Raw genomic sequence first — 11,949 nt, forward strand, 5'->3', positions numbered from 1 at the left:
CCAGAGATCTTCACTTCCTCAAGACTAAGTACATACACGTACTAACTTACAGTAAAGATACTTATATGATCAGATTCTAAGACTTTAGGGAACAATCATATAATACAATGTTTTATGTAGGTCAGAAGGAACTGAGGAAAACTAAAGATGAGAAGAGTACAATGTTCCACACACGTATTTCATGTATTAATCTGGGAAACATTTTGGCTGTTGTCACATGTTCCAGATATTTAAAAAGAACTAGGATACTACATGATAAATCTAAATACCATATGAATTTCTACAATCCCAATAAGGGAAAAGTTGCATGAATAAAACTAAGCAGTTATACCAAGTTTATCAAAAGACCAATTTTCAACGCTCTCTTCTCAGAACCTCACAAGTGTGCTACAGCTGAATTCTTCTGAAGCACCCAATGAATCTTCAATAAAATAGGATGAAGATAATTTGCGTGGACATACAAAAATCAAATTCAACACTATCGGACTATTTTGATAAAAATATACTCCAACCCAGTTTTTCTTCATCTACTTTAATTATAAAAATCTTTCAAGTTCTCAAAAAAATGTAAAACCAGAAGGCAACAGTCTAGTACAAAAATATACAACTGGAAGACATCATCACCAACTAGATCTGACAACTGAATCACGTTCAGGATTCTGAAAATAAAAGCATATTAAGACAAAGTGGCTAAACCAGTGGCTCTTGTATAACCAAGGAAGTTTATCACCTGGGAGAATTTTTCCAATTAACACAGGGCTAGATCACCCTGGAAAACTGAGTCAATGGGCCTGGAATTAGGTTGTGTATATTTTGAAAAATTTCTATGATCAACACCCTTCCTGATAAAGCAGCACTGTACTAGTATGAACCATGACTCTACGATAAAAAGCAAGCAGAACTTCCCGTCCCTGGGTGAATCCAATTAAAAGGGTAGAGGCGCCATCTCTAATAAAATTCTCTCTCAAAGGACTGTAAAAAGGATATAAACAGTAGATAAAAGGTATCTGCACCTCATGAAATTAAAATTTCTCTAGTTAATTTATCTTTGTCTTCACCTTTCTGCTTAAGTAAGACATGGAGGTCAAAAGTAACCCACTGTGAACTGAAAACCACAGATCATTAAATATTCTTGAAAGCATAAAAACCAATTATAATCCTTAGATACGTTTCCTTAAATTATCACCAAATATTAATAACAGTGACCTCTAGTGAGCACCTGTACTCATTACACTGCAAGTCAAAAATTTTTGTGACTTTCAGTATCATATTCAACTCAGTGTATGTTATGACAAAACTGCCTAATGGGACTTGTAATTTTAGAAATTACAGTAACTTTAGAACTTTCAATAGCCACAATCCAAATGTGCAATCTAAGGTTTTAATAATTCCTATCTTCCATATTTTTTACAAGCCATAAAATTGCGATAGGGCCTCTGGTAAAACTGATGGTAAACTCGGACCCTAAGTCAGGCTAACTCCCGAAGGTCAACTTTCTCTCTCAGGTTCTGTATTAACCACACTATACCCATTATCTATTATCCTTTTTACAGACATCCTTCCAATTTAAGATTCTGCAAGTTGCATACTGTCAAAAATGCCCATATAAATGTCCAGCTATAAGAAAAGTGTTTTAACTACTGATGTGCTGTATTACTTTCATGACTCAAGTTATTTTGCCTTGCTTTTAGGCCATGGGGAAATGCCAAGACAAAAGGCCCAAGACAGAGCTCCCAGTACACCAACAGGCAGTCTTAAGTGTCTTCCGTAGTAAGGCTCATACTCAACCTCAACTGACACCAATTCTCCCTTGTGACACCAAGGACTCTCTTCCCTCATTGATATTCGCATGAAAGGTTAAGAAGGACCACTGGAAATATTCTTAGGGCCTACATCTTATAAAATATCCTTACAGGTTGAATTCTCAATGCAATGACTTATCTTTAGTATTAAAGAAAGTCAGTAAAGCATAATCCAAAACTATCTTTAAATAGCACATTTAAGGAAACTAAGCCACAAGACTGTTGCATTATGATTTAATCTAATTGCACAGAAATTTGAAATTACAACTCCTCTGGATTTCTATGAGGAATGTTATGCATGCCTCCATATTCAATTCTGCACTGTTACATTTGAACCATATAGTGAATTTTACATCATGATGGATCAATTTAGAATTCCCATGCAACACCTCAAATTATATAAAATGGAAGCAATTTTTAAAGCTTTGTGGAAAGTTCTCATGCTGATGATTTAAAAGCCCCTTTTTATGGGCAACTTTGGGTTATAATGTGCCAGGCTGCTATACTTTAAAATGTTGGTCACTGACTACCATGGACTTTGAACTGGGTTCTACTCCTAAAAAACGGTAATTACTAACAAACACTTAAGGTGACAACCAAAAACTCCTTTCACTTAAAAAGCCTCACTTGTGTTTCCTATAAAGTAAGATTTGTGTAACCAACTGCTTTCCACGGGACAAGAACTATGGTAGTGGGTTTGACTATTACACAATTATACTAATATTTTATTAATTCAAAAGCACTTTACAAGAAAATATAAGTATGGCTTCCAATAGGAATGTTATACCTGGACTTGGTACCAAGCTCATAGATTTTAGTTTTGCAAGGAAAAACAGGCTTTCAGGTTAAACAACAATTTGTAACCAAAACTTTAATCCCAAGGATTCTCACAAAACATATTACAAATGACAGCATGAAAAAAAATCTCGCACAGTTAACTCAAAAGTTCAGCTCTACAATGTACCCTTAAACTGGCAGGACACTGGTATCTTGAATAGTCTCAAATTTCCAAATAAAGAATGTTACAAAGAGTTATATATTCATATACAGCAATCACGTAAGGACCTTATGACCTAAAGCAAAGGTAAACTAACTTTCTTGAAACTCCTTAGATTCTACACCAACTAGACAACCTCTGCCCAGTGCGAAGACTAGTTGGATTAAAACAATACCAAACCCCCTCCAATTTAGTTTAATGGTGCAGCTTTAATTTTTACCTGCTGCCTTGTGTTCGCAGCAACTTCTAAAGACTGATTTTTCAACTACAGCTGTACACCATATCCCAGCTATGGAAAAAGTCAGTCTTAGTTCAATTTCTGCCAGTTTTGTCTCCCTCATATTAAACATCACACTTTAGCTGGGCAGGAGTTAGAGGTTTATTATCAGTCTAGGCAAGACTAAATAAAGTTCAAAGCAAATTCAATTTTGCTTAAGGGAACATTGTAAAGTAACAACTGGTATTACATGCCTCATACGATCCATTTCAAACCATAGAGAATTACAACTTTATGTGTCACTGTTCCAAGAGACAAAAAATGTGAACAGCTAAAACATCTTAAAAATGCACCAAGCTTATGAAGTCTCAAACAAAACTTGAATTTTCTGTACATACTCCTGTCAAATGAAGTTATTTCCTGTACACCCCTCCTCTTGCAAACTGGTCTTCTATTTCCTTTCATTTGACCTAGATCGGCTAAAAAACAGAAAAACAGAAGTTATGTAACTTGGTGACACTCAGTGACAAAACATCCAAAGATTTTTATGGTAATAAAAATTACATCAAAATGGCTTAGAAGAAGACCTATGTATATTTTTCGTATATTATGTATGCAAGGTCTTAAATGGCTCAAGTCATTAAAGATCTTACCTACGAGACCTAGAGAAGGATCGAGACGGCTTATGATTTCTCTCCCGGGACAGTGATCTCTCTCTTCTCCTATCTCTCGAAAGGGACCTAAAATCAGAAGGGAAAGAAAAATAGGGCAAACCAGGATTATACAAAACAAATTATCTCTAAGAAGTCTTTGAAAACTAAAAGCTGATTCATTCCTAAAGTCACAGGCTATTACCATTAACCAAGTCATTTGGAAAATAGGAATAGGAGAAACACTGCCATTTCTGAGAACGTGGACCAAAAATGTAGTTATTTACCTGCTCCGGCTGCGGGAGAAGCTTCTCCGTCTTGGAGATCTAAAAGCAGAAACAGGAAAATTAGTCTAATTGTCAATTAGTATTTATGGCGTGAGGCATTTCCCAACTTTTCAATCTCACTGTTGGGCCCAGTGAATGTGCCGAAGAACTGGCACCCATCGTCCAAAAAAAAAAAAAGAAAAGAAAAAAAAAAGGCACAGAAGGATTAAGGAACCAAAAGCTCAAGTGAAAAGCAGGTATTCCAACCATGGATTCACTTTAACAAAGAATGCTTCACAGCAGATCTGTCCAATGCAAAACTCCATGTCAAACTAACTTCACTACCCAAACACCACACCAAAATGTAGTCCCACAAGTAGTTCCAAAAACAGTACCGTAAACCAGTATTTGGAACCCATGCAAACCTATTAAGTCCATGACAAGACTTAGGTACCAGGTGGATAGTGTAATTTTGTGAAAACGCGCTAGGTGTAAATATTGATGCCATTAAGTGCTACATTAGAACTGCATTTGTGATCGTCACATTTAAGAGTGTGTTTAGGCTTATCAAAATTACCTTAGCTTGGCCCACTTCACCCCCAAAATTTTAAATTTTTGAAAACTGTTAGTAAAACCATTTAAAGGTGATAGGATTCAACAAATTTTTGCTAGAAAGGAAAGCTAAATCTGTTAGAGTTATTAAAATTTTTAGTTTGGCATCTCACACATGCAAATAAGTTTCACTTGAAGGTCTAGTTACATTATGAGTTCCCTATCACCCTTAAAAGTTTTATTCAAGCAATATCTATGTACGTTACCATTCAATTATGCACAGCCAGCCTTTGATCCAGAAAAAAGAATTACTTTAAGCCGCTTACTCCTTATTTTAACCAGCAGTAAACTGTATAAGCAGGAAAAACTTACTAGTTTTGGGTTTCAACAAGCTAGAAATGGTGAGGTGAGGCTGCCGGACTGACGGCCAGGAAGAATTTGCTGAAAAGGTTTTGCCAGATGTTGCGTTGGATTTAGTTGGTTGGCGAAGGGGGTGTTGTGGATTTTTCCTGCTTTTTTGTTAGCCGAAGGCTGCTGCTGTAGTTGTTGTGAAGACATTTGGTAAATAAACAGCTGAGCTGATTGGCCAGGAATGTGTGGGCGGTCGAGGTGGCTGCTGCCGATTTGGTTAAGGTTGGAGAGAAGGCTGAGAGAAAACAGCATGCTCGGGAACCAAAGGGCGGTGCAACCTGACGACTGGCCATGCCTGGGTCATGTGAAACGACACCAGCCAAGCTGAATGGGGCGCGCTGGTCACATGACGCTGAAAGGGCTAGTTGACTGGCTAATGCAGACTCAGAGGGTGGTGAGAAGAGACATGATGGTGACTCTGTAACGGGGTTCATTTTTATTAATAGATGGACCAAAAAGCACAAAAAAAAAAATGAAAAACAAGCCATCAGTACAACCATCTATTAGCTAACAAATACTCTTTATTATGATGGGCAACAGTGTGTTTTGTTTTTCAAAATAGCAAAAGGGGCAAGATTTTGAACTCTTATCTCCTAGAAGGACTTCACTCACCTGTAAGAGGTAAATTCAGTCCTATAGAAACTATTTTGGAGGTTTGAGGAGATGTGGAGTTAGCATCCAGACAATACTGCCTGGTCCAAGAACGATGCCATTTTCAATTATAAAAAAACTGAATTCTCTCCTATTTGGGTCTGAAGAACAGATGACTGGGATTACTTTTTTAGCCCCCTTTATTGGTCAGTGACTTAAGTTAGTTTCAGAATGATTTCTACTTTACCAGCAGTAACATTAAAACAGCTGCCTGTTTGATAAATATTACAATCGTGCTAACAGTAAAAAAACACATTTTTGTGAAGAGCTAGAGTTGAATGTAATGTTTGTCATTATGGAGTCAAGAAATGGAAAAAGGCCTAAACTGAAGTATAAGGGAAGACTTGGAAAGATGCAACTAGAAGATGAACTAGAAGATAGATCCAAGACAGAAGTTACTGACTACCAACATGAACAATGACCTAAAGACAAAAGCCAACACTCAGCACAACGCACATACCCCAAACTACACCCAGCAAATGTTTCATAAAAACCTCCGATTCTTCACAATTAACTTTAAAACCCACCAACAGACTTTAAGAGAAATACCTGCTCCTATTAGCTACTCCATTACACCAATACCTCTCAACACGCTATCTCTCAAGTACCTGCGTCGAGGTGGAGGACTCCTTCTCCGATAATCATCTCGAGGGCGGCGACCCCAAGAGGGAGGTGGGCCACGATTTCGACTTCTCTTTTCACCATTAGACAGTTCCACTCTTACTCGGCAGCCACATAATGTTCTAAGAGGGAAAAAAACATTATTAAATTTAAAGCAGCCCAACTGACTTTCTAAGAGACATGCATTAAAGCAAAAAAAACAAAGCCATTCCTAGTTAGCTTCTTCGCAAAGCACACATCTGAATGTCTGTAGAATCCTTAATACCAAACCAAGTTTTAGTTCCCTTATTTTTTCCAGTAAAGAAAACCAACTTCCTTACATTTTACTGCTCTGTTCGAGTCAGTCTGATCATTGGGCTCAATGTTAAGAGTTGCAATTTAAGTGTGAAAACCCCAGCATTCATCCTCAAAGTAGTAGCTCTAGCTCATCTGTACATCCTGTTGGGACTTCATTAGAGGTCCCAGCACCTGTTAACTGCTGTTACTACATTGGTCTCCCTCCTCCCCCCATCCCTCTCCAAGTACACAGAGCAGCCAACAGGGAAGCAGTATTCCGGCATTGGACATCACCCTCTCCCCTCAATCAACAAGAGGTGACACACAAGAAATTGCAGCTAAAGGGCAGTAGAAAAAGACAGTTATTTATCCCCCACCTCTTCACTAGTCCACAACCATTAAGTTTAGATAAGCCACTATATTCGGACAGTGATCGGGAAAAGGTAGGGCCCCGGAAAACTTTGTTTCTGCAATCTGCCTGGATAAACGACCTTTTATACAGCTTTACAGCCAAGCTTCAGACCCTTTAAGTTTTTGGTTTCATGAAATCCAACGGTTTTCAAATGCCAAGGAGGGGGAGACGGGCAACACATGTTCACTGTAAGACTCAGGTGTTACTAACCAGCTAGCTAAGAGGACACTGTAAACACAAAGGGAAATAACCGTATGATCCACACTTCCCAGATGAAATATTTCACAACATGTAAGAGAAAGATGACGGTACAATAAACCCCATGTAACCATCACCCAGCTACAATTATCAGTTCATGGGCATTCTTACTTAAAGAGACTATTTTATTACGCAACTGTTTTAGAAACAATTCCAAAGCTGAACGCTTTGTGGGGGATTTAGATTAAAATGTTTCAACCATATTTTGGATGCAGCTATCCATCCACCAAGAATTGACTATTAAACTTAACTATTTTCTTGAACAGTCAACTGAATAAAAAGAAACTTCCTGCGTATCTTCACTAAAACTGTTGTCCTTTTTTTGATTGCAGAAAAGGTTTATGTAAATCTCCAGTAGCATCAGCTGCAGATCACCAAGAAGCCATCTCAAAGTGATGTATCTTAGAGAGTTTAAATACTAAAAACACTAACAACATATTTACCATTAGCATAAATTAATCATTAAATTACCTCCCATCTAGCTCTCGGACAGCATCAGCTGCATCTCGGGGATCTTCAAATTCAACAAAAGCAAAGCCGGGAGGGTTTCTAGCAACCCACACGCTTCGGAGTGGTCCATAATAACCAAAAGCTCGTTCCAATTCAGTCTTGTTACCATTGTTTCCAAGATTACCTACATAAACCTTACAGTCCAATGGACAGGAATCACGATGCATTTCTGTAATAAAAAAATACCCAAAATGTTAATCATTTACCCAAATAATATACACAATGAAAAATCAGATCCTCAGGAAGGAATTCCAAAATACTAAAAACTAATCAAGTAAAAGTACTAGCCGTGAAACACTCATTTCTTCCTAATCATTTCTGATAACTACCAGGAAGCCAGCACAAACTGCTAAAAAATGCCTCCTTGAGAAGCGAGGGGGGGAAAAACACTGGAGGAACATTTACTACAATCTGGGCACTGCATTTAGAGACTTAACCAGTCCTCTCAATTATCTCAAAAAGAAAGCACTTAGAAAAGTAGGATAACCTACTGAGAAGCAAATCGTGGAGACTCAAAAACGAAATGAAAACAATGCTGAAAATAAAACAGGAGTTAAGGCTAAATCGCTAGGAAAGTGACGCTAATGCACCTTCATAAGCAAAGCATAACCAGCTTCATTCGTCATGCAGCAAGACAAGCTGTTCATTTTAAAATATATACCTCATAGCAGCACTACTCTCGACAGCCAAGAGGTGTTGACCCAAAAGGCCGTCAGTGGATAATTAAGCACTACATTATCCATACGATGGATCATTCCGGAAAAAAGTGCTGATAAATGCAACTGATAAACGCAAAGGTACTGACAACCGTGGGTGAATTGCAAAAACATGCTAAGTCACACAAGCCAGACACAAAAGTGCACCTATTACGATTCCATGTGCATGAACAATACTCAAAATAGGTAAATCCAGGCACAGATTAGGGGTTACCAGGGGTTGGGGCGGAGGGGTCAGGGGAAACGGGGAGCGGGTGCTTCACAGGTACAGATCTCCTCAGGGGGGAATAGAAATGCTTCGGAACTAGAGATATGTGATGGTTGCACAACATCGTGAATGTACTAAATACCACTGAAGTGTACACTTTAAAAGGATCTTCCGTTAATTTCACCTGGGGCCGGGGGGGGGGGGGGGGGGGGGGGGGGGGTTAGGTGTGTGTTATGCCAAGAATTCACTGCACCTCGGGGGCGTCTGTTTGATAAACCTTCAATAGTGAAGGTCGCCTGGGCAATACAATCTAGTCAACTTGCCGGCCAGCTTCACCTGCCCGACAGAGCAGCCTACCCCAAAATTCAGCTCAAGGGCTTTTCCAAACGCCACGCACTTCTCACTCTGATCTTATCCTATTAAAAAAAACCAGCCCAGACACATCCTATCCGCGCGGCCCCACCCTGTGCCCACGAGTTCTGAGCCCCAGCCACGGATGGAAATTGCTTCCCCAAAAACTTTGCCGTGGACCCGTCTCAAGCCTAACTACGCGGGAAATGGCTGCAAGAACAACGCAGCTCAAGGAAGACCGGTTTAAAAAAAAAAAAAAACGTGGGTTCAGGCTGCAAAAAACGGAGTCCAATTAGAACAGCATGAAAATAAAGACTGAATACAGAAATCACTTCACATGGACGGAAAGGACCAGTGTGGATGAGTGACTTGAGAAAAAAAATCCCGTGAAGCTTTCTATGAAAACGTGGGGCCCAAAGATCGAGGGGGGGGGAAAAAAAGGCGCCATAAATCGGAAGGCCGCAGCCCGGAGTACAACTCGGCTGCCGGCTCCCCCCACCGCCGCCGCTCAACCCTCGAGTAATCCCACAGCCCGCTTCACCCCAGCCAAGGATTCCAAACACCTCCGCTTCAAGACCGGGGGACATCCTCTGAGGGGCCGGGAGCCCCCGCCACCGCCACCGCCCCGTGCTGAACGTCACAAAATGGCGGCGGCGTCTCTTTGTCTCAATCCAGAGCCGCCATTGGGCCTGGCTCCACCTCGGCACGGTCACGTTCCATTTCCCACTTCACTCCTTCAGTCGCTGGTCTCTTACCGAGATCTTGGGATAGAAATGCGGAGGCTCAAATCCACACACCCTCGGACGGCTCTTCCCGCTCCCCTCCCGCCCGGACCCCGCAGATGCTCACGCTACCCCGGCGTCCACGAAATGGCGGACCACCGCCTTCTCCTCGCCCCTATTTATACGCCGCCCTGGGGTCACATGATTGGACGAGTTCGCCCAATGAGAGGCGGAAGAGGCCGTGACGTAGCGGCTACAAACGCAACGAGAACCGCGGTTGCCGAGAGCGCGCCCTGGCTGTGCCTCTTGGTCCTTGGAGAGGTGCGCTTCCGCGCTCCGGTGGCCTCGGGCCTGGCGCTCCCTCGGGTGTCGTTCCCGCCTTGCCGACCTCCAAGTTACTCTCAGTCCCCTCTCCCTCATCTCCGAATAGGCTGGGGTTTAATAACACCTCCACCGTCACTCCCAAACCCTGATACAGCCATGGCTCCTAGTAAGATTCAGGTGGTGGATGAATTCGTCAATTACTTCATCCTCGTGAGCGGTTAGGCTGGAAATCAGACCATCGCGTTTGCAAATATGCTTCACTGTAGCTCCCAAGGTCACTGAGCTGTTTGTGACCGAGCTACTATCACACTATTCCCGCCCAGGTCCCACACTTAGGGAATAGCCCGATCCTGGGAAGTGTCCGCATCTGGCTGCTTTCCCGCCTCTCACCCAAACGGCGGGATTAGGCAGAGACGGTGGCGTCATCATCCTGGACTCTTAAAATGTGTGATAGAAAATCAAAAGCAAGTGAGACCGGTCAGGCCATCTGGAAATTATCACCTTTAGTAAATAACAGTAAAAGGAAGCTCCTGAAAAAGATCGAATTTAAATTCTGGGCCCCCAAACAAATGTCAGGCAGGGCACCTCTGGCCTTTCTCCTAAAAGGCTGCTGTATTATTGACCTGGGGTGGGGTGGAGTCCGTGGGCCACGCACACCTTCCTCTGTTCTCTTCCCCTAGGAAGACAGAGCTGCGGGAATAACTCACTGTTGGGAGAGAAATACCGCGGTTGTGTCAGAAAAATCAGCAAACTCTCCCTCTCTGGAACAGTGAGTTCAGCTGGAAAGTTTGTCTGATGTCCTCAAACTTACTCCCCCAGCCTCTTTCAATGGAGTCTGACTTACCGCTAAAATTTATTGAAATCTCTCCAGAAAAAGAAAAACAATAATCACCTGTATTTTCAGTCATTGGCTGAAAGATGCCAGTTATTTACTTATGTTTTCTCTCTCCCAGATAACTTTGTTTGGAAGCCTTATCTCTTATTGTGGCTCTAAAATGTTTATAGTGGGAAAGAAATGCAAAGATTTAATCGTGCTCTGAGCCTTAGTTTTCTCACCTGTAAAATGGGGATTTCATACCGCAAGGGAAGACAGGCTCTGAGAACTACTGTTGTTCAGCAGGATCCTGAGCTCGCCTTCCTGGGGCGTTTCCCAGGGGAGGGAGGATTCTAGCAAATCCTTTCTCTTTCTCTTCTGACTTTTCTTCCCTTCACTACATGTTTTTCTCCTCTGGCTCACTTATATTTACCTTGCTTTGCTCCCTTCCTCTGTGTAAGCTTTTCTCCCTTTTTTAATTTTGTTTCCTTCTATCAAAGCAAAGGCTTTGAAGTCAAACCAGTCCTCAGTACTGCTGCTCCTGACTGCTAAAGTGTCTTGGGAAGAATCCCTTCACCTCTCTCAGGATTACCTTCCTCTCTGTAAAATGGGATAATAAGACCAGCCCTGCAGGATTGTTACTGCTGTCTCCTCCCACAGGAACTTCAGCTTTTGTCAGTTGGGGTCACTTGCATCCCCAGGGCCTGGGGACAAGCCTAGTACACAGCAGGCAATCAATACGTGTTTGATTATTTAATTAATTAAATGAGTATGTAAATTATGTGGCACAATCTCTGCTCAAAAAATACTCTTTTTAAATGTTGTTTTTACATCTCAGTATCCAGTTCTTTCCCACCATTTTCCTGTTTTTTTGTTTGTGTGTGTAATGCTAGTCTAGCAACCATCTTTTTTTTTTTTAAGATTGGCACCTGAGCTAACAACTGTGGCCAATCTTTTTTTTTTTTTTTTCGCTTTATCTCCCCAAATCCCCCCTGGTACATAGTTGTATATCTTAGTTGCAGGTCCTTCTAGTTGTGACATATGGGATGCCGCCTCGACATGGCCTGACGAGTGGTGCCATGTCTGCCCCCAGGATCCGAACCAGCGAAACCCTGGGCCGCCGCAGCGGGACGCGCGAACTTAACCACTCGGCCACAGGGCCGGCCCCACAACCATCTTTCAATGGAGCTC

The 11,949-nt window shown here is 41.6% G+C and overlaps 1 protein-coding gene across 1 annotated transcript; it reads right to left on the reverse strand.

Annotated features, from left to right (window-relative positions):
• Positions 1 to 2,498: 2,498 nt before the first annotated feature.
• On the reverse strand, positions 2,499 to 9,774 carry SRSF3 (serine and arginine rich splicing factor 3). The gene is made up of 6 exons (XM_046639974.1): positions 9,654 to 9,774; positions 7,585 to 7,792; positions 6,155 to 6,289; positions 3,954 to 3,992; positions 3,670 to 3,756; positions 2,499 to 3,495 (listed from the first exon to the last, which is right to left on the reverse strand). The coding sequence occupies exons 2-6, from the start codon at positions 7,788 to 7,790 to the stop codon at positions 3,468 to 3,470; spliced, it is 495 nt and encodes a 164-aa protein (XP_046495930.1). The 5' UTR covers positions 7,791 to 7,792; positions 9,654 to 9,774; the 3' UTR covers positions 2,499 to 3,467.
• Between the last annotated feature and the right edge of the window lie 2,175 nt (positions 9,775 to 11,949).

Source organism: Equus quagga, chromosome 15 (genome assembly GCF_021613505.1).
Source record: "Equus quagga isolate Etosha38 chromosome 15, UCLA_HA_Equagga_1.0, whole genome shotgun sequence".
NCBI lineage: Eukaryota > Metazoa > Chordata > Mammalia > Perissodactyla > Equidae > Equus > Equus quagga.